The sequence below is a fragment of the Panthera tigris genome, chromosome D1 (assembly GCF_018350195.1).
Source record: "Panthera tigris isolate Pti1 chromosome D1, P.tigris_Pti1_mat1.1, whole genome shotgun sequence".
Lineage (NCBI taxonomy): Eukaryota > Metazoa > Chordata > Mammalia > Carnivora > Felidae > Panthera > Panthera tigris.
The window spans coordinates 64752854-64780526 of NC_056669.1; the positions used below are offsets into that span (position 1 = coordinate 64752854).

General features: G+C 36.2%; 1 protein-coding gene across 8 annotated transcripts in view; it reads right to left on the minus strand.

Moving 5' to 3' along the window:
* STK33 (serine/threonine kinase 33) overlaps nt 1–27673 on the minus strand; it is a 172840-nt gene that overhangs the window by 26109 nt on the left and 119058 nt on the right. For all 8 annotated transcript variants that reach the window (XR_006208407.1, XM_042958654.1, XM_042958655.1 and 5 more), the window contains 4 exons: nt 26289–26364; nt 22119–22231; nt 21591–21676; nt 3386–3592 (listed from right to left, as the gene is read on the minus strand). Coding sequence is in view for 7 of the 8 variants with exons in the window: in XM_042958654.1 (XP_042814588.1) it covers nt 3386–3592; nt 21591–21676; nt 22119–22231; nt 26289–26364 (482 nt within the window). In the remaining variant the exon portion in view is untranslated. The remainder of the gene's footprint in view (nt 1–3385; nt 3593–21590; nt 21677–22118; nt 22232–26288; nt 26365–27673) is intronic.

The following is a 27673-nucleotide window of genomic DNA, read 5'->3' on the forward strand; positions in this document are numbered from 1 at the left end:
CTGAAATCAGGAGTCAGATGCTTAACCTACTGAGCCACCCAGGTGCCCCCACTGTAGGGAATTTAGAGGGTTACTAAAAACATAAAACATTACCTAGATGTACTCAGCCTATAAAACACAAGATGCACACAAGAGAACATTTTTATCCTCGAAGACACAATTACCCAAATTAGACAAAAAATTGGAAGTAGAAAGAAAAACAAAAAGGACGAGGCCAAATGTCAACTATTTGAAGACAAGTTTGAAAAAGCACAGAGGAATACCTACCTTAGTCCAGACATGAACAATGAAGAGATGTGGACTATATTTGTCCATGATGACCTGGGCATTTGGAACTAAGGGATGGTTATTCAGTGAAAGAAGAAGGTGTTTAGTTCGAGTGTTTTTTATTTTGTTTATAACAAATCCTCACTTTCTCTGTTAGTTTTCCAAGAGCTCTGCCACTTAGCTAAAAAGAATGATTACCCTGGTTTATAAAAAATACAAAATCGGAGCTCTAAATGGATTTGTGAGATTTTCCAGAAGAGAGAACAATGATACAGTGGAAAGCAGGAACTGTTGGCAGATTTCCACTTAAAGCCAAATTTCAAAAATTTTAATGGAAAAAGAATGTCCTTAATTTTCTAGGTATAAATTATTTATATTATCACATCAAATTGTTTATATAATCTAATTTTAACAAACAATTTTCCCCATGGGAAATATTTTAATATTCATAGAATAATTTTAATAAAATTAAAATTTCACTCTTAAGAATATTAATTACTATATGAATCCTGTGTGGACTCAAGAGTAAATGGCAAACTCTATTTTTCAGTTATCACTTGAGAACTTTACACTAGAATACTATTTACTGCTAATGAAGATTTGAAAGAAAAGAAGTAATTTCTTAGCATAAACTCAGCTTCAATATAATTAACAAAGTAACATATTTATTCATAAAAATCCATGAAAAAACTTAATATGTTAAATGTATCAGAAGTCTTTCTTTTAAGGGATAGCACTTTTCAGAAAAACTCCTGCACAAGGTAATGTGTTCCCCTCAAGACATCACAGCCAAAACCTAAGCATGGGAAAGTTCCTTAGAGGACATCCAGGCATCCAGGATTCCTGCTACAGCATTTCTAACAAGTAGCTTTCCAGACCCTGTATGAATCTTTCCAATAACTGGGAGGTGGGGTCTACTATCCATGGTCCAGCCTATTCTAGTGCAGGGGAGCTGTGACTATAGTAAAGTTCTTCCTGCTGATGAGGAGAATCTATGTTCTTAAAATTTCAACCTACCTGGTATAAAATGAATACCACTGGTTATATAAAGTTCTAGTGTCTATAAAGCACCTCAAATTCCAATTCTTTTGTTCCCTAGTTGGAAGTAGCTAAGAATAGCATAGAAGTTCTATCACTCTAGGACTTGCAGAAGGAAGGGGACAAGAGGGTAGAGGTGTGACAGAGCAATGTAAAAGGAGACAGAAGACAACGAGATATTTGGTTCACAAGGATATTTTATGTCAGATTCAGTGACAAACATGGATATAATCCAAGACTACAAAATACAAAAGATGATATGGGTGTATGTGGTGTACGTGTAAGTATTTGTGTTTGTATATATATGAGTATATGTAGATGCGTGTGTTGTATATATGTTTAATACATGTGCATGAGTGCATGAGTATATATATAGTTGACCCTTGAACAACAGGGGTTTGAACTGTGCAGGTCTGCTTATAAACAAGGATTTTTTTTTAGGTAAGTACAGTACACTCACTACTGTAAATGTCTTTTCCTTATGATTTTCTTAATAACATTTTCTTTTTTCTAGACTACTTTATTGTAAGACTACAGCATATAATACATATAACATACAAAATATGTGTTAATCGACAATGTTATTGGCAAGGTTTCAGTCAACAGCAGGCTATTAGAAGTTAAGTTTTGGGGGAGTCAGTAGTTACATGCAAATTTTTGACTGCATGGGGGTCAGCACTCCCCCACTCCCATTATCCAAGGATCAACTGCATATATGTATATGGTATATGCATGTATGTGTATGTGTGTGCATGTGTGCGTGCATATGAATATGTATGTATAAAATGCCAAGTCAGCCAATAGAAAAATCTGCAAACTATGTTCAATAATGGAAATGCAAATGTGGGTTTTTAGGGTATTATTTTTAACAACATAGAATTCACACAGCTACTAAACATGGAAGGAGTTATTAACAGACCAGAGAGGATGAAGGGAATTCAACAAACTTATGTTTATATTACGGTTTTAGAAATATTATTTTGAAACATCTGAGTCATGGAACGTGAAACTTATTATCTAGATATTTGCTATTAAGTAGATGAAGAAGTTCTCAACCAGTAAATCAAAATCAACCAGTAGATCACTCAGTATGTCAAGTCTCTTTCTGCAAGTGCTAACAAAGCTGATATCATGGGAGGGTAAGGGCCAGCAAAGCCACACCTTCCTGGGTGCAGCTCGGGGTCCACCCTTACAGGCCTTGTCTGCACTCTACCTATGCTATGCTTCAGGGAGCCAGCCAGCAACAGTTCCTCACAGGGGTCTGGGCTGCCCTGAGGTGAACACAGTCCCCACTGACAGGACACTCAATTATTAAAAGAGAATTCAAATACGTTCACTAGATCTCAAGATAAGGAAGAGAATAAACACAGAGAACATACATAGAACATACATTTTGTTTCACACAAACATAGAAACAAAAGAAGAAAGGGTTTGGGTAAATCGTTAGGATATTAAATTGTTACTAAATTTTACTCACCAAAAAGAATAAAACGCTACTCAGATCTAATATGGCAAAATGATAAAGCTACATAAACAGTTTCAGTTAATCATAAAATTGGAAACAGATCATTGGATAATGTAATATATCTTTTTCTAGGTAACACATAAACCCATTCCAAATTGTATAGCCTGGTAAAGCACAAAAATTACTACTTTTGACCCATGGGCCAAATATCACACACCATCTGTTTTTGTAAATAAAGTTTTGTTGCCACATGGCCCCCCTCATTCATTTGCTGTCTATTTTCATGCTAAAACATCGGAGTTGAGAAGTTGTGACACAGACTAAGACTATTATGGCCCACAAAGCCTAAAATATTTACTCTCTGTTCCTTCATGGGAACAGTTTGCAGACCCCTGCCCTACATAATTACAGATCTTAAAATAAACACGTAGGTCACACTGCTAAACCATGACAGTCTCAGGGGAGGAAAGAAGTTCACTTGCTTTATCATGTAGGCCCTTCCTTACAAACCAACAACAAAAAAGAATTGCAAAAACTGTTCCAAGGGTTGTGAGGGTATTTTACAGTTTGGAGAAATGAAGTAATTGCTCTTCCTACTTGCTGTGTGGTTCCTACCTGTTTTTCCTCCTCTTCATCTGAAGTGCTACTGGTGTTCTGGACATTTCCGCTGGGTCTGCTCGGTTGGTAACCTTTCAACTTTTCTTGAATGGACCAGTTTTTCTCTGGATGTGTTGTGTCTTCCTCATCACTTTCTGGGTTATTTTTCCATTGTTTCATCATTTCTAACACATTGGTTGGTCTTGCTGAAGAAAGTGTGTTGCCCTAATATCAACAATGAATTTTTGGTGTTATAAACCGTTTAGAAAATTGAGATTTTTACATCTTTTAGTAATATATTTCCCTAAAGCCAGTAAATTGCATGGAAAAACTATAATGCTGAATAAATAACAAAACTTCTGATGCCCTTTGGAGCATACTTCCTGCACTGACATGGCTCGTACCTCTTGACTGATCTCATGTACAACCCGTTAGGGTTCGGAGGTGGGGCAAGACCCCCTTCTAGAGCTATTTGTAGAAAACTAACAGGGAAATGCAAAGAATGAAAAAAACTTGCCCCAAGTCTAGTGGGTCCAACACTAAGGACAAGTTTATATAATATCAAAATGTCTAGGTAGAAATGCTAAATTCAATTGAGTAAACACTGTGAAACAGCCTCAAAATTGTATTATCTCATGCCATTTCATGGAGAGACACTTTGTTATCAGCAGATCTTATTTAAAAAATTTTTTTAATGTTTATTTATTTTTGAGAGAGAGAGAGAGAGAGAGAGAGAGAGAGAGTGTGAGCAGGGGAGGGGCAGAGAGAGAGGGAGACACAGAATCCGAAGCAGGCTCCAGGCTCTGAGCTGTCAGCACAAAGCCCAACGTGGGGCTCAAACTCACGGACCGCGAGATCATGACCTGAGCCGAAGTCAGCCACTTAACCGCCTGAGCCACCTAGGAGCCCCTCAGCAGATCTTATTTTAAAATGGATTTTGTCTGTATTTGCATTGGACATTTTTGCTTTTGGGGTTTCTTTATTGTCATTTCAAATAATATACAATACAATAAACAACAACAAAAAACAAAAACAAAAAATATCACTGTGTCCAAGAATATAGATATTTGATTTTTGATTTAAAAGCTTTTATTTGAGGGGTGCCTGGGTGGCTCAGTCAGTTGAGCGTCCGACTTCGGCTCAGGTCATGATCTCGCGGTCCATGAGTTCGAGCCCCGCGTCGGGCTCTATGCTGACAGCTTGGAGCCTGGAGCCTGTTTCAGATTCTGTGTCTCCCTCTCTCTGACCCTCCCCCGTTCATGCTCTGTCTCTCTCTGTCTCAAAAATAAATAAACGCCTAAAAAAATTTTTAAATAAAATAAAAGATAAAATAAAATAAATAAAAGCTTTTATTTGACTGGAAGATTTCAATATGATGTGGTCATTTGAGTATAACTAATTCAGCACACTGCTTTTATCCCAGATGTGACTATCCCATACCAAAGTTGACTGTTTTATATTAACAATGTTTTTCTCAAATATAATATTCCACTTCGTGCCAAGAAATACATGAATGTAGTCTCAAATGGCTCCCACTAGAGTAGGAATGCCTTAAATATTTTTGCTCCTAACTCAGACTAGTAGAGAAAGTTTAGACAAGTTTGGATCACATTTGGATTAAAATGGGAAATTCAGGTGTGGGCACAGCTATGGAGTGATTCTGCATTAACTTGGTATGTGAGTGGATGCAAGCATCAGTGACACCAAATACTATGAAACAGGGCAGTGTAAGGGCAGCCATCTGAGCACCCTGTTGAGGATTTGTAGAGTTTAACAGACTTGTGGTTAAAAACACAAACACACATTAAGTATGGAATGGTAACAATGAAATGAGGATCATTATGCAATTAATTCCCCATGGTTCTTCTATTTCATCCTGTTTTAAGAAGTTCTATATTCTTACCACTTTCTTAGCATCCTGCTTTTGATAAAACACTACCCATAGCATCCTCTACCCGTTCACTCCCAGAATTCCTTCACCACGCCTTCTGCCAACCCATAGCCTACATTTCCTCCAAGGCTCAATTTGAGTCATCTCTAGTCAAGCATCCCAGAACTTCAAAAGATGTTGTCATCTTAAATTCAGATGAAGTACGGAAGGAGTCTCAGTAAAAGAGTTGGGATTGTCTACAATGGTAGAGTCTCTGATCTCTCATCTGAATGAGTTCTGACCTCCAGGGCTCTGCCAACAGCCCTGTTTGATCCCTATAATCCATCTAGCTTCTATTACAACTTCCTGGTTTCATCCTGATCTTTAGCCCCAATTTTCATGTAATTACAATATCAGCTCCTCAAATGCTAGTAGACAAAACTCTGCCTCAACTTGATTCTTTCACTAGCAGACAGACAATCTGATATTATCTATGTCTGTATTTCCAGTCCTCAATTGCCCTTCCCTGATAAACTTTCTATAAGGTAACTCTTTAGATACTATGGTAGTCACAAAGGCTGCTCACCTAACATTCCTTTCTTCTAGGCATGTTGTAGACCTCTGCCTCTCTTCCTCTTCTGGGATATGACCATGTGAATTGTTTGGGCCAGTAAAATGTTATTGGAAATAGTATATATAACCTCTGGGTGGAAACTGTAAAAGATGGTGTGCAACGTATCATATCCCCAATTCCTTCGTGAGTAACTACAGAAGCAGAGAGATGGAGCCTCCCTCAGCCTGGATCCCTGAGTGAGGGCAAAGTAAAACAAAACCTCCTCCTCTCCTCCCAGCCAATGTGCGATGGAAGACATCAAGGACACTGAGAGTTGGGGGTCATTTGTTACCACAGGATAATTTAGCCTGTCCTGATATAAATAGCAAATTAAACATTTGCATTCTGTAAGTCACTTCCAAAAAGCCTTAGAAAGAATGAGCCCATGGTACAACCAGCATACCCAACAAAACTGTAATGACTACAGAAGTCATATCCAATTAGCACCATGTGATAGCCCATTTATTCAAGCAGTCCTTGCTTTGCACAGTCCTGATGTGCATGAATTTCAATCATCATGACTTAAATACTATCAGTCACCCAACAACCCAGTTCAAACTGCAGTCACCATGGTATACTAACACTAATTACATGAAGTTCAAACTTCACTGCTAGCTCTTCAATCCACAATCACCATGTAAATTACAGATGTGCATTGTGATCAGTGACGGATCATGCCACTTCTTTCCCAGTCTGTTGTGACGGGGCACCGGGCATCTGCTATTCAGTTCACACACAGGCAGCAAAGCATGCAGTTGTGTTGCCTCCTTGCCTCCCAGTGAACTTGCCAGCTAAGAAGAAGGTGTAGCAAATAAATGAAAGGGGATCAGGCTGGAAGTGGAATCTGAATCAAATGTCAGTGGAGCAATAGTAGAAGCAGCTGACCTTGGAAGCATGGACACTGCCACCATTTGAGAGAACCTAGCCATGCAACCCAAGGAACTTGGTGAAGGCAAACTTATAAACATAAATGGGAGGAAAGTGGTGTGCAGAAACGATGCAGGTGCCCCGGAGACTGTGCAAAGAAGGTGACATTTAAAGAATTTTCAGAGATAATTTATGACATTGAAAGCACAAATGATAAAAAGTTGGAAGTTGACCCAAACTTAGAAAATTGTATTGTAACTCACCAAAATGTAAAAAAGATGCTTCCCTCTGTATTGTATTATATTCAAGCAGGAGAAGGTAAGCACTGTTTAAGCTAATTTTGATATGTTTTTATTAAAAAAATATATACTTTAATTCTGATATTTCTAGTGTTTTAAACTCCAATGCACTAAAAAATCAGTTTATCTTTCATTTCATTTTCTAAGTATTATAACCAACAGTTTTCAATGTTTAACAAAAAATTTTAAAGTGCATGGAACAATCCTAATTTTTCCCAATGATTATTAATATCACTTTGCTCTTTCAACCTGCATTGTTGTTTTTATGGTCCTGTGCTACTATACAAACCAAGGATTCCCTGGATTATCTTGAATCTGTATCTCCAGCAATCTTTCAAATGCTTGGTTCACATATACATATGCATAAGAGCTTGATGACTGACACCCTAAATGCCTAAAGTAGAGCGCTTTTGCACTCAAAGAAATGACCCTATTTCTCATTCCAAAGAAGCTGTGGAGAAAAGAAAGGATTCAGGATAGGACATTATTCCCTCCGAAACATGCTACTTGGAAATCTCTAACTCCTTGTTTCTGACATTCATGTGTGATACCAAACAGGGCACAAATAGTGATACTGACTCCAGACTTTCCCTGTTGTCTACAGTCCAGTCAATAACTTACTAGATGACCTTCTTCTTGCTTGCTAGCAGTTGGAGGAGGAATTGCATTGCATTCTTGGACTGACCGATGATTAAGTGACCCAGGGCTATGTGTCATGAGCCTTCTAGGGTCAACAGAAACTACAAATGAACCAACCACCCAAAACAAAGATGGGTGGAATTATTAGGGCAGACACTGTAGATTGTGTAGATTTTGCCATCAGGACACTACCCTCTGAATTTCCTTTACTGGCTTGGGGAATCAAGGGTCAGACACTGAACTCATCAACTATGAAATAGTAAGAGGCAAGAAGGCGGCAGTAACAGACCAATAATCTGAGGCTTTCAAAAGTAGAACACCAACCTTTTGGTTACTAAATTTCCACTTGTTTAACTAACAGATGGCTGAGGCTATTTTACTTTGAAAAATGGAAAATGAACACCCATGGAGAAGAAGCGTTGGCAAAAACTGAGATTTGGATTTAAAACCTTAGTATTAAATGAAGACCACAAATGGAGACCCAAACATATGCCCTCATCTAACATACTTCTCAAGGACGGCAACTCTAAGTATTTGGTAAACAATAAGTATGCAACGAGTATTTTTAACTGAATGAATGAACAATATTCATGAGCTGGGGTGAGGTGATACGAAACATAAAATTGGCAAAGCTAAAAGAAAACATTCGAGGTCTTTAGCTTTTGGTCACCATTCTATTTCTTGTAAATAGCCAGAACTCGTCATTTTGTGATGTTCCTAACAATATATATGTATTCTTAATTGAGTATAGTTGATACCTAGGAATAAATTTTTTCAATAGGAAGGTGGAATAGTCACTTTATTAAAAAACATAGAAGAATGTTCAACTTCCCAAAATTAATAAAACCCAAATCAAAACAATGAGATGCCAATTTTCACTTAACAGATGGACATAAGTTTAAGTTTGACAATACTCTGTATTGGTAGGGGCATGGGAAAACAGGGTTTCTCATCTACTTGCTTTTTTTATTGGATCACATAGGAAATCAAAAGGGAATTTATTTGTTTAATTTAAATTTTAGTTAACATACAGTGCAATATTGGTTTCATGAGTAGAATTCACTGATTCATCACTTATCTACAACACCAGTGCTTATCACAACTGCCCTCCTGAGTAGGGGTACCGGTGACTCAGCTGAGCATCTGATTTCGGCTCAGGTCATGATCTCACGGTTTGTGAGTTTCAGCACTGTGTCAGGCTCTGTGCTGACAGCTCAGAGCCTGGAGCCTCTTCGGATTCTGTGTCTCCCTCTCTCTCTGCCCCTCCCCCACTCATGCTCTCTCTGTCTCTCTCTCTCTCAAAAAATAAACATTAAAAAATTAAAAAACAAAAGACAAAATGAAACAAAAAACAAAAAAACCCCACAAATGCCCTCCTGAGTACCCATCATCCATCTAGCCCACCCTCCACCTTCATTTACTTGAGCTTTTTATGGGAGGGTAAATTAGTAATAGCTTATCAAAATAGATAATTCACATTCTCTCTAACCAGTAATTCCACTGTTAAGAATTTATCCTATAGATATGATAATACAGTATGCATATCTACAGCATAGATATAATACAGTACATGATAATACAGTAAATATATACTTATAAGAACATTTGTTGCACCATTGTTTGTAACAGAAACAGTCTGAAACAACTTAAATGTTCCATATTCATATTCATAGTGGACTATTTAGAAAATAATAGAGTGTCCATAATTTGGGATATAATGCTGCTTTTTAAAAAATAAGGAAATCTTTCCAAGATATATTAGATAGAAAAGAATAGCATGCATAATATGAACTTGCTTGTGTAACGTCTGTATATATATATATATATATATATATATATATATATATATAATTATATAGAATTTTTTTTAAAAGAATGCATAGAGACTTAACAATGGCTATCTTTAGTAAGAGGGAATGAGGGGGATGGAGGAAGAAAGTTACTTTTCCTTTTTTGTTTACCATTTAAATCACTTACCATGGATAATCCTAACTATTACCTTTATAGAAGTAGTAATTAATGTAAATTACAGCAAGAAAAGAAATAATGTAAATTGCAGATACCAACATGAACTCTAGCACCCAGAAAAATCACCAAACTCATCCTCATGGGTCTCGATGAGCCCAAGGCAGCAGCATACCAAGGTAATAATGACCACTGAAGTAAGCAACTGTGTGCCACTTTACAATTTTTCCTAAAAGTCATCTCGGTGATCTTCTTTTACACGTGCAGCAACTATACGAATATACAAGGTTTAGTGCTGATATTCCTATTCTTCAGGGGAAAGCAGCCTGAGAAAGTTAGTAATTTATCCTATGCCAGAAGTGTATTTCCAATTGCCTGTCAAGAATTTCTAGCTAGAGGTGTTGTGGAGCCTTCAATAGTGTATTGTATATTTGAAAGTTGCTAAGACAGTAGATCTTAAAAGTTCCCATCACAAGAAAAAAAATGTAACTATGTGAGCTGATGGATGTTTTAACTAAACTTATTGCGGTAATCATTGGCAATATATACATATGTGAAATCATTATGTTGTACACCTGAAATTTATATAATATTATACATCATTTATATCTCAGTAAATCTGGAAAAATAAAAACAAACTCGATATATTCCAAACCAACATTCTTCAAACTGTGTACACCTGGCTGTACATGAAGACTTTCAAAGGGATGTGTAGGCAGGGATAGTCTGCGGGGAATCTATTTCAAGACCCCCAATTTCCAATGATCTATTCTTTTTCAAAAGATTGGCAGTAATCTTTTCTATGTTCTTTTTCTTAAGTCAGCTTCTTCCAATTCTCATTATTGTATATATATATTTATTTGTGTGTCACAGAATGCTCATTTATCTAAAATATATAACAAACTCCTATAAATCAATAAGTTAAAGACCTAAAACCAAATAGAAAGATGGAGGGAAAAAGCTTGAACAGGTGTTTCACAAAAGAAGATTTAAAAAAGAAGAAGATATCCAAAAGGCCAATAAGCACAATTAAAGTGGTTAATTTCATTTGTCATTCAGGAAGTGCAGAATAATTAAGGAATCTATTCCTGAAATCATTGTTTCACTATATGCTAACTAATTTGGATGTAAATTAAAAAAAAATTAAAAATAAAATTAAAAAAACCACACACTCTCTCTGTCTCTCTCAAAATAATTAAATGAACTTAAAAAAAAAAAAAACCACAATGAGATGCTATTATATATCTTCCAAAGTATCTAAGTTAAAAATATTTACAAAATAAGCACTGGAGAAGATGAGGAGAAAAACTAGAACTCACACATTGCTGGTGAGTGGTAAGCCCACTCTGGAAAAGGGAACAATGGAATTTTCTAGTTGGGGATAGAAATGTTCTGTATTTTGTTTTGGGTGGTAGTTACACAGATACATACATATATAAAAATTCATCAGGCTATATACTTAGAATCAGTGTATTTTGTAGTTAAGTAGATTATGTCTTAACAAAGCTATGATGAATTTAAAGATCAATTTCATAGCTTCACGGATATTCCTTCATGTAGTTTAATCATTTTTACTAATATATATTATTCCATTGTTAGACCATACCACAATGTATTCATTCACCAAACTGCATTTGGGCTGATTCTGGGATTTTGCTCCTATATACACTTCTATACTCCTGGTATATAAGTGCAAGAGTTCCTCTTGGGTATATTCTTAAGAGTGAAATTTCTTGGTGGTAGAGTATATGAATGGTTAGCTTTATAGGATGGTGTCAGACCCTTCTTCCTTTGTACCAATAAATACTCTCACCAGCAATGATTAAGGGATACACTTTATCTACATCTTTTCCAACTCCTAATATTGTCAGATTTCTTAATTTTTGGTTTACCTCGCTGAAGTCTCAATTTGTATTTCCCGATCACTAATGCAATTGAATATCTTATCACATGTTCATTAGCCAAATGTGGGTCATCTGTCATGAAATGCCTGGCCCTGTCTTTTGCCCATTTTCTACTAGGTTGTTTGCCCTCTCTGTATTGATTTGTAAGTTATCTAAATTTCATATTAACCCTTTGTTGATTATTTGGGTTACAAAAATCTAGTTTTTCTCCTAGTTTATAACCTGTTAACTTTACCTACAGTATTATTTTATGAACAGAAAAGTTCTGAAGATTAATATTTGTCAAGTTTATCCATGATTTCTTTTATGTTAGTGCCTTTGTTATCTTGCTAATAATATCCTTTCCTATACCCTCCAAGGCGCCCAAATTTTTCTTCTATATTTTCTGCTAAAAGTTTCAAAGTTTTAGTGTTTAATATTTAAGTCTTAGATTCATTTGGAGCTGATTTTTGTCTATGATGTGAGATAGGAGATAGGATGTGAGATAGGAAAAATGGATAGGTTATCCATTTTTTTCATATGGATAACCATTTATTCCAGCTCCATTTATTGAACAGTTTCTCTTTTTCCCACCAATCTGCCATATGACCACCGTCATAAAAGTCCCAGGTGTCCGGTTCCATGTATATTTGAAAATATTTGTATAATTCCTTTCATTTGAATGATAATTCGGGTGGATACAAAATTCAAAGTTAAAGTTCTTTGTCTTTTTTTTTTAAGTTTATTTATTTATTTTGAGAGATATAGAGACAGCACAAGTCGGGGAGGGGCAGAGGGAGAGGGAGACAAGAGAATCCCAAGCAGGCTCTGTACCATCAGCCCAGAGCCTGACGCGGGGCTCGAACTCACCAAATCATGAGATCATGACCTGAACCAAAATCAAGTCTGATGCTTAACGGACTGAGCCACCCAGGTACCCCAAAGTTCTTTGTCTTTTAATATATTTAGAATATTACTCGATTTATGCTCATATCCAATGTTGCTCCCCAAAAGTAAGATGTCAATGTGATTCTTGCCCTTTTTCATATGATTTGCTATTTCTCTCTGGGAGTTTTTAGAGTTTTTTCTTTGTTTTTGATGTTCTTAAATTTCACTATGCCTCTTTTGTCAGTTCTTCCTTATCTCTCCTATTTAGGATTCTTCCATTTGTTGAAATCTGAAATCTTTCTTTTTTCTTTAATGCCGATTATTTTATCTCTATTATTTCTTTAAAGATTTTCTCCTCCTCCTTTTTCACTTTTCCTGTCAAATTCCTATTATATGAATTTGGGCACTTTTAACTCCACATAACTTTTTTTCTCTCTTTTTTTTTTTTTGTATGTTCAATTTGTGTATCTTCCTGCTTCCCTCTGTAAAGTTCTATAATCTGATCATCTAGTTTTTAAATTCATTCTTCAGCTGCACTCATTTCACTATTAATTATATAATTGCATTCTGTATTTCAACTATTATACTTAAATGGTTCTACTTGGTTCTGTTTTATTATTTCATATACTTGCTTCATATTATTAACATCGTCCCTTATCTCTTTTAGTATGCTCACTTTGTTGATTTTCAAATTTTGGACTGCCTATTCAAAACTCTCCTAATGGTGTCTGAAACTTGGTCTGTGATCTCATCTTCCCCAGGGAATACTTGTCCTTGGGAGGACAGTGTATGGTTCTAAGGCCAAATCCAGGTCCTCAGCCCAGGAGTTTAAGGAAAAGTAGGGGTAAGAACCCTAAGCACCAAAAACAAGCCCCCTCCAAGCTAGTCCTCAGTCCAGGGCTTCATCCTTATCAATCTTCTCCCAGGAGAAATGACCTTAGGTACTCCTAAAAGTATAACCTTGCATCGCTGACACTTTCCCCCTTCATTTTACTTGACTTTTCCACAGTATTTGACTCTCTTTAGCAGTCCTTTCTTGAAAACTTTTCTGGATTTTTATATTAGCCTGGCCTGGTTTTTCTCTTGTCTCTGAGTATCTTATGTTTGTGAACTGCCTTCCAGGGTCTAAATTTCTTTTCTCATCCTTCAGATATTGGCATTCCATACTCATTCCTCTTGTCTCCTCTCTCTATATACTTTCTCTAGATGGCTCTCAGGTCTCTCTCCAGCACACAGCGTTCTGCTAAGATCTAGCTCCACCTCTCACCCCACCTGCATGGACACATCCACCTCAAGGCACCACAGGCTTTTCAAAGTTTGTATGTTCCAAAGTGAAAATCATCTCTTCCCCCACCTCAACTTTCTCACTGTCCCATATTCTCTATTATCTCCATCAAATTTCTAAATCAAGAAAATCGTTCACCTCTGTATGCTACCTGTCATTCTTCAAGGGGAAATGGGTCAGAAAATGTTGGTTACCTATTTAAAAGTTATTCCTGACTTTTTTCTTGATAAGAGTACTTTGACTTTTTTTGTTTTTTTGTTTGTTTGTTTGTTTGTTTGTTTGTTTGGATATGTCTAGATCAAAAGGATAAGTTATGGGTTTCTTCAGTCTTGGCCATCCCATTCATTTTTGCCAGATACTCATTTCCACATCCTCTCCTAGACCTAGGAATGGCCCATGTGATTCACTTTGGGCCAGTGAGAAATAATGAGAATTTATCTGGGTGCCATCTTGATAAAGTTTTTTCCTTGGTAAAACTGGAGAAATGTATACTATGTCTTTGTCCCCTTTTTTCCTTCTTGAGATACTGTCATGTGAGAAGGTGATGCTTGGACTGTGGCAGCCATCTTGCTACTGTTGGAGAAAAGTCTTAGGATGAAGGCTGGTCCGGTAAAGATGGAGGCACACAAAAATGGTATAGTGTCTGTGAGTTGTACTGTGCCCAAATGGAGGACTCCAGAAAGCTACTGGCAGCATAAGTGTATCCAAAGAACTGAGAAAGATTAACAAGTTAAAGTGTCATTGTTTTCTAGCCTTGGTAGGCATATTCAATTCTGTGCACCAAAATGTAAGGGAAGGAAAACAACTTGGTGGAGAGGCATAAAGAAAATTAAATGGCTAGAAAGGAAAGCCTGCTAAAACACTGAAATATTAGCAACTACTTGTTAAAAAATAAAATCTTAAAGCCTTAAAAAAATAAATAAAAGTATAACCCACCAGTCCTGGAGCTTGGAGTTCAATGTGTAAGGAGTCAATGCTGAACACCAGTCACTTCCCACCCCTTTTCTTTAGCTTCTCACTCAAAACAGGGCTTTAGTGCTGCTTTGATTTTATTGCTTAAGACCTCTGTGAGGGGACAGGTATCACTGTCCCAAGGCAAAGGAAGAGAAGCAAAATGGGAACTTGGATTTTTTTTTGTCTTCCTGTTTTAACTTCCTATCCTGGCTCCTGGCTGCCGCCTCACCAATCGTACACACCAGCTCCAAATGAACCCTTTATTTTCCCAAGAATTTCTCATAGTATTCTCTGTAATCTTGTATCATAAGGTTTTTCTCTAAAGTTACTCTAGGTTTAATCTTCAGAGAAGATGCAGTGTTCTGTGCTAATTCAGCATCTTGGGAAGGAACAGAGCCTTTTGGAAGTGGCCTCTCCCTGGGTGGTTTTTGACAATTAGCTCAAACAGATTTAAAGAACTGAGTGACACTGCTATGTCAAAACTCCTTCCGGGGCACCTGGGTGGCTTAGTCAGTTAAGTGTCTGACTTTGGCTCAGGTCATGATCTTGTGGTTCACGAGTTTGAGCCCTGCATTGGGCTCTGTGAGGACAGCTCAGAGCCTGGAATCTGCTTCAGATTCTGTGTCTCCCTCTTCCCCTACCCCTCTCCCACTTGTACTCTGTCTCTCTCTCTTAAAAGTAAATAAACATTTTTAAAAAATTAAACACACACACACACACACACACACACACACACACACACTCCTTCCATTCCCATCTACTTATTTATGTAAGGTCCTTGGTGCCTGTATCTTTAAAAACTAAAACAACAATACAATTGGTGCTGAATGCTGTCTCTAACAGTAAGTAATATTCAATCATGGATGAATAAACAGTTTGGGGGAAAAATGCAGCTTCATCCATCCACTAAAGAGATGCATTTCCAATATAATTTTACTTGTGATGCTTAATAATTTTAACAAATTATAATTACGTTCTCTTGATCAATTATGTATTAATAAACATAATGATAAATCATTGTTAAATAATTTTTAAACATTTAAAGGTTTAAAATTTTTAAAACTTAAAACACAGGGAATAAAAACAAAGTATTAAATATGTATTTGAATCTTTTTTTTGGAAAATGAGACAAATGATAGGATGATTAATAAAAACCTTTCAAGTAAAAATATATATAAGGATAAAATTCTGTGAAAGAAGTGGAACAGAAATACAAATTCAAACGAAAGAATGAATAACCTAAAGTTTCTGTTATAAAAGAGTTCATAAGTTTTTACAAATGGATAAGATGAATATCCTATACATGTAAAAAACAATATTAGTTTTATTTTTAATTGTCAATATTTGTAAAACATTATAGCCTTTGAAATTAAATTTATGATGAAAAATTTTTAAGCTTGACCTACAAAGATCTTCAGAGATTCATAATTTTTACATATTGTTGGAATTACAATAAAAGTTTGAATATACAATTCCAAAAAATGCCTCATTCTTTTTCCAATCTACGAAACCAGCAATTCTCCTAGACTTTCTTTTTGTCTTACACCACTTTCCCAGTCACCCGAAAAAGGTTTGATTCCTTGTACTCTTTTACCTAACATTCATACTTATTTGAAAAATTGTGCTGATTTTCTTCCCAATGTCTGATTTTTCCCCTCCTCTCTGTTCCATTCTTTTTGCCCAAGTTCCGATCTTCATCATCTCACCCACATCCTATTTCAGTGCTCCAACTGCTGCTTGCCCCAAGCAAACCATACCACGCGCTGTTGCCAGATTATTCTTCCTGAAGTTCTGTCTCGCCAGGAATCCATCTACCAGCCCACTAACTGATGGAGCTGGCCTGTGAGGAGTCTCAGACACTTGGCTACTTGTCCCTGACCTGCTCCAGTGCCCATCCTGTTTCCATTCAGACCCTGATCCTCATTTTATCTCCCCATCAAGATCCTGCTTCTGCCTTTTAGCCAAGTTCCCTCAAGACCTTCAACTCAAATGTATTCCTAGGGCTTTGCCAGCTTCTTACTATCTCAGGCAGGACACTCCATTAGAATAGGCATTCTCCCCTCAGAATCTAGACCACAGACCTCATCCAAGTCCACCCAAACTACCCTACAAGGGTCAGAGGGACAAAGAAGAAACTCACATAGGTTCAGCTGTGATCAGGGTACTTCATTGCCTTCCATTAGCAACCCATTGTCAAATAAGCTGAAAATAAAGTCTTCTCCAGGTAAGTCAAGTTCTAGAGCAAAACAGTTCTCACCTGCCTTCATGGCTTAATTTCCCCCTACTTCCCTACATGTCTTCTACGGTTCTAGAAAAACAGAATTACTACTATATTTCGTATTCTCTGAACATAGTACACATTTTTTTTTTCTGTCTTTGTAAAGTTCTGTCTTTGTAAAGTTCTTCCTATCTAGAATCCCCTTCCTTCTTACCATGACTGTAACATTAATTTCTACTTTCACCTATTCTTTCAGAGTCAGATCACATATTACCTTCACTTTAAGTAGTTTCCATAATCCGCTAAAGGGAATATTAGCTCTCTTCTTAAAAATCTAGTACTACCACTACATTATATAGCACCACATTACTACATCATGTTTTATCTTACCATATTATATAATATTATATAGCACTGTTATATAGTACATAAAGAATACATGTTATTATATACTATGTGTAATATATACACACACATACACATTATTATATATTCATTCACTGCCTGTATTTTTGTTTTAAACCCTTTACTAGGTTGTGGGCAACCTGTGGGCAGGGACTGTGCCAGACTCGTCCCTGTGTCCTCCACAGCACATAGTAGTATTCAATAAATATTTATTGAATTATTAAGTGTATATCAATCATTGCATATTGAATAAATCCCCAAGGCTCCTGCTTAATGGGTTCCTTTGTAACATAATTTTCATAAAAACCTTCATTAAATAGGGCCTCAACATATTCATACACATAAGGTAATTCACAATTTAAGAATAACTAAATATAGTAAAATAAAGGTAAGAGTCTTAACATATTGGGATGAAAATATACAGTAGAGAAAAAATGCCCAACAATTAGGCATCAGAAAAGTTTCACTCTCTTACTTAGAGTGTGTATGTTAAGGCTAAAGGTCAAAAGCTGATGATCAAAACCTGGATAACAGCTTGTAAATTAATGAACAAGGGTCTTGTTCACACACTAGAAAAAACATTTTAAAATTAGCCCCCACACTTTGATGACAAGTGCCTTCACAAAGTTTGACCATAAAGCAAAAGTACATTGTACGTTGTGGTAAATTACTCAAGGCGAGAGGCTGCATTCTATTTATCTTTGTACCCCTATAATGGCTGACGGATTAAAATCCAAAGATACTTGTTAAAATCAATAAAGACATTTAAATGACTGCTGTGCCATTTTTAAAAAGCCACCTTGCAAGACTGATGCACTACAACAATAATTTCCTTCATTTCAAAGAGGATACGTTGTTCTCAACTATCTATGACAGCAAGTTAAAACTTTTTTAGACTGGGATTCACGTCCTGTCACAATTTTCTTTCCTTTTTTAAAAGTTCATTTCCCACTTCTTTCCTTCAAGCATTTTATCTGCCAGTCAAATTGAACTTCCTTATTTTACACTTGCTTGCCTCTATACCTCTGGTCATTTGGCAATTTCTTATGTCATTTATCATTTTCTTCCCTGTATTGTATCTTACACATAGCTTGTCTCCCTTACCAGATTCTAAGTTCCTTATATCAGATTATCTATCCTTAATTATATTTTTATATATCTTTATATATCTTCAATTATATTTTATTACCTAGCCTAACATGGTAGGCACACACACACACACTCGGTCAAAGGAATTACTGAATGTATGAAGAATACCAACAGGGCTCAGATCTGGAAACTACTTTATGACAAGCCATAGAATAAAATGTTTCCTTAAATTATAGCTGGGTTCTTAAATATAAGTAGGCATTAAAAATACCTTGGAAACGTGTTAAACATGCAAATACTTGGTGTTAGTTATCAGAAGGGGGCTTGAAGGAATACCAAGTGGCAACTGTAGTTACCCAATAAGGAGTAAACTTCTGAACCACTGTTGAGAGTAAAGAGGACAGAAAGGAAGAAACAGACACGAGAGGATCCCAGGCACACTCCTGGCAGTAGGAGACATCATCAAACTCTTCCTTTGTTGGAAAAGCATTTCTGGGCTGGTTTTCCTTACATCTAATCTTTGACTTTTGAAATCAGGATGACAAATGTATTTATTTTAAGTTCCATTCACTTAAATGTACATAGAGAAACCATGACTATTTTTCTCAGAATACTTTTCAGATATATACCATATTTCAAAATGCACAATACATAGGCTGAACCATAAAAACTTTTTATCCAATAAAGCCCTTTGAAAAAATGTCTCTACATGTTAGATATTGCAAAAGATAAGCTCTGCTTATAAAGCAGCCAGGTACTGAGAGAAGTAACGTGTTCTTTTTAGATTATTTCAAACAGAGGATATGAATTATAGGAAGACTTCAAGTAGCTAAGAAGAAAAGAGTCTTTTTGCCTTTCAGAAGTTTATGAAATGCCCATATTCCAAACTTCATACACTGAACTCCTTAGGGTAGTCTGATATAGTACACGCTATCTGTCACTTCTCTACCCATTTGGCAAAGACTACATAGAGACAAATGTTACAGAGGCTCAAAAATGGAGACTTCTGGAAAAATGACCAAAGCCAGAAATAAAGTTGTACTAATTAGAAAACAAATAATTAAATGGCCAAACCCGAATGTTGTGTGATGCTGAAAAGAGATAGATTTCTAAGGCACACCATCTGTTTTACAGTTTTTGATTTTGCTGTACTACAAATCTACTCAGAACAGTTTTGCCATGATCTAGCTGCTAGCTCATTTGCACAATTACTTCAGGCCAGAAAAACTTATTGCACAGAAGCATTTCAGAGATCAACACATTCATAGAAGAGGGCAGATAGAAATCAGCTTTCAGTGAAGACTAGTTTCTGAGCCCTTGAAGGAAAAAAAATATTATTCAAAAAAATGATTACAAATTGCCAAAGGAAAATGAGAGAATTGAAAGGAACAGTGATATCACTATAAATTTCTGATACATATCTAAACTGACCTGGGTCACCACCAACCCCTCTGTTGGCCAGTCTAATGGAAACTCATCTCGCCTTGACCTCTCGGCAGCATTTACCTGGGAGCTAAGCTCTCACTTTGTCAATCCTCTCACTTAACTTCTCTGGCACCACTCTCACGATTTTCTCCTCTTCTTACCTGCTATCCCTCCATAGCCCCCACTGCTAGCTGATCCTCTTCTGAATGCTGTAGTGTCTCATGGCAGGGTGCTGGGGCCTCTTCTCTTTTCTATCTGTATCTTCTTACTAATTTATCTCTTCAGCCCGATGACTTTACATGGCATCTATATACTCATGATTCCCAAACTTCTATCTCCAGCTTGGACTTCCCCAGCTCCACACTCACATATCCAATGATCTATTTAATATTTCCACCTGGATGCTAGGTGTCTCAAGCTTTGCACATCTAATATGGAACTCTTGAGTCACCATCCTCCCCGCAGGAAAAAAAAATCTGGAAGTCATCCTTGACTCCTCCCTTAACCTCTTTCCTCATCTAATCCACCACCAAGTCCTGTCAATTATACCTAAAAAACATGTCACATGTATTTCTCTCCAACTCTATTGCTACCACCCTGTCCAAGCCACCATCACCTTGCGACAATACCACTGCAAGGTACACATATCATGTATCTCCAGTACCTAGCACAGTGTCTACCAAATAATAGATGTACAATAATTTCTTCATAGATGAATACTGCTTAGCAATATTTCCTATGTGTATTTAGAAATCTCCAATCTCAGTTCTTAAAACATTTTCTGAAATACCCACAGGCTTACTCATTTATTGAATCATTCACTCATTCAGCAATTATTAGTTGGTCTTAGGCTCAACAACATATTTTGCAGTGTCTTCAAGATGGCAGAAGTTTGTTTCCAGTTTTTATGAAAATCTCTGGAGATGGGCAGTCAAAGGCTGGCATGGCAGCTCTGTGAACTAAGAGCCCTGATTCCTTGCATCTTATTGCTTTGCCATCCTCAGTTTATGGATTCCACTTTATGGTCTAATGTGGCTAGTCAAACAAAGAAGATGGGTATGAGGAATGCCATACTCTTTCCATTTAAGGACATTTCCCAACAATTGCTCCTACTTCCCCCAACATGATAACTAACAAAAACTGGGGATAACTAGCAAAGAAGACCAGATAGCAACGTTTCCAGCTGCAAGTGAGGATCCTCATACCAGAGAATAAAAAGAGAATAAATATTAAGAGGTAAGTAGCTGTTTCTTCCAAGGTTCCTATTGTGACCAGGTAATGTTCTCAGTACAGAAATACAAAGCATGGTAAGATATAGGGTCTATGCTGAAGGCAGTTAGTCTAATGGGGGAAAGCAATATGCAAATGAATAATTACTCAAAATTTCAGGCCAGGTAACAGCCACTGTTAGGAGATCTTGGTTTTTCTAAGTCCCCAAAGATTCCTTCTATCCAAAGAGCTGAAAGAGAAGTGGACAGTTCCAGTGCTTTACGTCACTGAACTGTACAGACTGCCTCAATATTCCAGTTTTCATAACGGGCATTTCTCAGCTCTCTTCTACAGGACTTGATATGGCATGGAGCAAAGCAGAGTTCATTTAAACCTCTGTAAACATATAGAAACTACTGTGGTAATAGTTTTAATAATTTGAAAATATCCATTTGAGAAATGTGTTAAGGTTCAATAATTTCTTTTAACTTGTCATAAGATGAAACTAATTGACTATTTTAAGACTATACATAAATGACAAGGCCAAATTAAAAAAAAAAAAGCAATGATAGCATGTCAAAAAGAAAAAAAAAAGAAGTAATATTATCACTTACTGTTATCCACTGGTTATCTAGAAGTTCCTTCGCTGTGATTCTGTGAGCAGGGTCTACTTTCATAAGTTGTTTCAACACACTTTTAGCTGCAAATAAGGGAAAATCCTGAAAATCTTATTTTAGCTACAATTAATACATTTTCCAGTTTATTTAGAATAAGGTCTATGTGACCTGAGGGAATGACTGCAATTATAAAATAAATATCATCAGTATAAATGGTTAATAAATAATGTTTCACAGGCCTACAGTGAGGTTTTATGGCCTGGATTAGCTGGTTTATGGTCTATAGTAAAAATGAGCTAGATGATTGGCAATTTCCTCTTCAATTTTTACTATGTATTTTCTGTTTTTGTTGGAAGTTTTGACAACAACAATCACAGTGAAGAGATCACTATTTCTACAAGTAAATAGTGTTTATTTCTACGAGTAAATACAATGATTAAACAGATCTCGAGTATTTGAATTACTGGCCAAGTTTCTTATATTACATATATTTCCTTCAGTAAATAATAACAAAGCTATACTTACCGCAATCACTTATGGAATCCCAGATTGGATCTTCAAAATGTAGTTCTCCCTTTCTTATTAGCTCAAATAGCTTCTCTTCTGAGCTTGCCAAAAAGGGTGGTTCTCCACATAATCTACAACAAAGGCAATGATTTTGTTTAGATTTTTAAAAAATAATCAAAATGATGCTATTAAAAATTAACTTTCCATAGGAGTTGGAAATAGTGGTGCTTCAAATTTAAATAAAGGATAGCTAGAGGTGGGTATCACTCTAGATGTACAAACAGGAGAAAAGGGTTTTTGCAAGATCAGTGCTAGGCCCTCTTTATAGACCTTGAAATCTCCAGATTAGCAAATGGCCCAAAGGTGTTCCAGATGGGGGAGAACTAAGCTTAAATAGGGCCAAAATACAGGAAGGTGTGAGATTTTAAGTACGCAAATAATAGTGGAGGTGAACTTCAACGTGAGAGAGGATAATGTAATGCTTTAAAGGACATAATTCAAACTGAAATTTGAGGAAAATATACTGAGTTTTCAGAGTCCAATGAGAGTTGTATCCATGGTAAAATACTACACAAATGTTAGTAAGAATAAACCAAGAAAAACCCTGGGCTGTACAGGCTCTGAGTCAAAGCCAAAAATACATTAAAATCACCACAACTCTTCAAAACTGGTATACAAAAGGAAGACAACCTGGATGAGGAAAGTCAGATGACGATGATTTGACCTTTCAGTCTAGAATGAAAGCTGAGTTACATAATGATCAACATCAGTAAAAACCATTGGCAATATATATAAAGTCAGCATGGCTTGTTGCACATTCTGTAATACAGGGACTATGTGTCTTCAGACTCTTTTCAAAGGAAGTACTGTACTATATTTTACAAAGAGCACGGCAAGCCTATGCTTCAGTAAGTAATCCAGACCAAAACTATAAGAACTCGTGTAAAAGCTGAGTTCCAATTCTTCATAATATATTCTCAACAAATGTTACCCATCATCTTCACTGTCAGTCCCAACCTCTGAGTACAACCCTATAGACAACAACCAGATTTTGCCAATGACAACCAGACAGGAGCTGAACCTGGGCTCATCACAGAGGCAATACCATATGCCTGTTCTTCAACTCTCAGGATTATATTTTTCCACTTTGTTACTGAAAGAATAAAATGGCATAATTATATTACACTCCGCAAATGCCAGTCTATTATGTCCATAAGTATAATGATCTCTAAGTTTCCCAGCAATTAGATTTTTACTTTGACTTTTAAAGTTATACTGTGGAGTTCTTTTAAAATCTTCACTATGATCATTTTTGAATAAATCTAAATTTGATAAATAATTCACATGATAATGAGGATGGTGATGATGATTTTGTAGGGAAAAAAGTTGCTTTCATCCTTGAAGTTGATCAACCTAGGCTGGAAAAGAGAACTCTTCATTTATATAGCTTCTTGTTAAAAGACCAGTACTTATCAAGTTGTTCTACAGTCTCTTATTTTAATACTTTTTATTTCTCCAGCTCATTCTGACCCTCCTCTCTCTGATCTTATTTGCCTATTGTTTAGTTTCAAAATGCAATAAAAAAAAAAGCTAGATAAATGGTCTTACGGACAATTACTATCTATTATAACAAGTACAGGCCAGCAAGAGTCCAGCTCATTGAGTCTGTTAACAACCAGTGATATGCACATTCACCAATTTCTTAGCTGCCCCTGCATTGCCCGACTCGCATGCCACTATAGCTTAAGGGCTACTTTTTAAAAAATTCCACTTTTTTTCTGTCCTTTGCAATTTTACTTACACAAAATGTATCTAATGGTTGGTCAATCAGCAGCATATGAAATTTTATGACAGCAATTTTCTGCACATCCAGAAAAGGGAATCCAAGACATGAAAAATGCCTCTTGAAGCCTTTCTATTATTTTCTGTTGCCTTCATAGGAATCACAACAGCAGAGGATAGTACCCATGAAGAGTGTTTATGTTAATTTCACCTTGAGGAAGTACGTTATCATTGTCCAATTAAGCAGAAATGAATCAGGGGTAACTGATAAACAAGAAAATAACCCCCCTGGAGAAGGTAATATGTTTGTGCCCTTGGTGAAAGAAATTATCTATAAGAACACTGGCTCAGGCAAATTAATGAATAGGCACTGATTAGCTAAGTAAGAGTCTAGTGTAAAGAAAAAAATATGTCATTATGATGATATGCAGTCATGCTCTGAAGCAGAAAAATTCAAATTATATCTTTAAGAAGGAGAAAAAATTTAAGATATGTAATACACTATCACTTTCTTTAACAACAAATTCAAACTAAGAAGGCAGCAAATACCACATGAATTGTGTAATAATAGATTACATATATTATGTTTGACTTGTCTAGAAATTCTTACAAGTATAAAACACTAATTTAAAATAGTTATATTTTTAATTAAAAATTATGGCTCAGAATTTTTATGGTATGATTGTAATCAGCACAAAACAATGATCAAAAACTTTGTGAATATGTTTATACTTCATGCAATCTGAGCAGTGATGTGTGTTGACCATCTGAGTTACAGCTACAATCACATCTTCCAATTTCTGCTGCCTGTGTATTCCATTTCACAGAACTGTGAAAATGTAACTACTGTGATGTCAATATTTAGAAATGATCTGGAAGAGGTAGTACACAGTGAAATCTTCAATATGACCATAAAACTAATGTTGCATCAGCATAAAAATGTTCATACTCACCAAGAGGCAGAACAATGGCCACTAACTTTTCAGAACACCTCTTACATAATTCGCTTTAATTCAATTTAACAAACAGATATTGAGCACTGACTACATACCTACCATTGTACCAGATACTAGGGATGCAAAGATGAATAATATAAGATCTCTTCCTTCATGGAATTTAGAGTAAAGAAAACAAAAACAGAAAACAAAAACATACTCTAACAATTATATTCCAATAGTTTTAAAAAGTGCTATGAGAACACAGGAAAGTGAACACTTCCATCAAATGTACACATGTGCAAACTTTCCTGATGAAATGTTACCGTTTTTCTTTCAGTGTTGTTGTTTTGCGTGCATTTTTGTATGTTGCCTTAACCCCTCTTTGGAGTGTAGGAATGTATATACATAATGAATGCAGTAGCTCTGCTGGGGTAGATGGTAGGAGTTAGGGAAACAGAAGGTGTTCATGTTTGAGCTGGAGGACCCAGGAGAAAGGTTAGTAGAGAAGTAAAAGAACATTCTAAGTAGAAGAAACTGCATGAGCAAAGACCCAGAGACATGTGATACACGGTATGTGAATCAGAAAGAGTGGCCTGAGTGGCTATAGCATAGGGTAGGTGCATGGGAATGCACATCTAGCCCAAGACTGGAAAGACATTCTGGAGCCAGATCATGAAAAACTTGCCTTTATGCCGTGCTGGGATGCTCTGACGTTTTTCTATAACAAGGGAGAATTATCAGAGGTTGTGAATCAGAAAAGTAGTACCATCAGATTTGAAAATTAGAAAGTCCTGACAGCAATGTGAAGGATGAACTAGGGAGGGAGACCGGGGGCAGGAAGAACAGTCAGCAAGACAATGTAATATTCTAGAAGACGGATCATAAGGAGAAGTGATACAAGTGAAGAGAAACCAAAGAATTTCCTTTTCAAAGGAAAAATGAACAGGACATGGGGTTTGATTGACTCCTGAGAGTGAGAAAGAAACAGTGATGTTTTCGGTAGCAGTAAGAAGATCAGGAACTATGGAATACTCTCTGGATCCCGGGATGAACCTCTGTCTAGTTAGTGTCCACTCCTCACATATGCCCTGTTCATAGGACAGCTAAGTGCCAGGTACCAGTACCTGTCTCTACCTGATGAATCTCTTCAGAAAATACAAAGAAGCTTTCTGGTTTGTAGCAAAGGATCAGGGAGGTGTTAAGCAAGAGTTCACTCAGATCATGTCACGTATTCTAGCATTTATGGGTCAACGAAAAGCAAACCTGTATGTTATAAATTTATAGTATTAAAAAAATATCTAATGGATGTAGCTAACAACTAATAAGAGAGCTTTCAGAAGTACTTCCCAATTGTTTTTTCAGTCATTTTTTAAAACCTATATTGTTGAATCTTCATTTAAAATCTATATAATTCTACTGTTAGGGACTATCCATTCATTTTAAACTGTACCTTTAGCAGGCTACTTACAGAATGTACATTATGACACCTATGCTCCAAATGTCACACTGCTGGCTATAGTCGTGGGCATTGATAACTTCAGGGGCTGCCAAATAAGCAGAAATGAAATAATATTAATAATACAATAAATGAAGTTTAAATGCTTAGACACAAAGCATGAAAAATGTGCTGATGTGTTGTAATTTATTCCCCCACAGGGAAAAAGAGAACCAACAGCAGATGTTAAATGAATAATGTACAGGCCTTAACAATTGATGTCACTGTACCCTCACTCCTGTCATTTAGCTTCTAATGGAACGATGGCATAAACTGTGTAACTAAATGTACTACTCTTCGTTCCTTTGAAATTGTTAAGAAATGATTTTGCAAAGACTGTGTAAGTTATAGAAGACAACAATATCTCAGTTCCTTTCCAAAAATAGAATTGAATACGTGCCTGAAGTGGATATAATTTAAAGCAAGCCCAATATGTGGAAATCTGGATTCACAGAGAAACTAAGATAAATGGTTATAAATCACTTTAGTAAAATAATAATAATAATAATAATAATAATAATAATAACAACAACAACAACAACCCAGCACTCCTATGACAGGACACAAATTATTTTCCACACCTTCTAAATGAGAAAACTAAGGTGGCAAAGAAAGAGCTCCTACAACCTAACTGGATCAAAACGCCAACTAGGAAAAGGATCCAGGTACTCTGAGTCCCCAGTTCTGTGCTCCGTACTTTACAATGTGTTCACAATAGGGCTCCTTTAAACAAGCTTCTCAAAATAGTTGTTTTTCTTTCTTTTATTTTTTGTTTTCTTTTCTTTTTTCTTTTTCTTTTTTTCTTTTTTTTACTTGAAGGGAGCACAATTTAATCGTTAGATTACTTTATAATGGCTGGCTTTTAAAATGGCTTTAAAAATGTCCCATATGATATTTCAGGAATAGTCTATTGTGCCTCTATGGTTAGGAATCAAATATCTTTCCTTAAGGAAAAAGAAAGAATGAAACTGTTATAAACAGAAAAATAAAATATAGCTGTATATATTTCAATAGAACTTTAATATTTACAAAATACTTTCATATAAATTATGTTATTTGTCTAAATCATACTATGAATCTTGGGAGATGGGCATCTGGCTCACTCTGCCAGTGGGGAAACTAAGGTTCAGATACATGAAGTGACTTGCCTAAGGTTACACAGCTAAGAGTACCTCCCACATAAAAGGTGTTATTTTAGAAAAGTTTCATTCCTCCGCCCTGCTCCAGACCCTTCTTTTATAACTACTAAAAGCAAATGGAATTTCACTTCTTCTGCCTGTTGTCAAAGGAACTAAAAAGCAACAAAAAGGAACCAAAAAGTAAAGAGAAGAAAGAATGAATAAAGGTTCAACTATAGA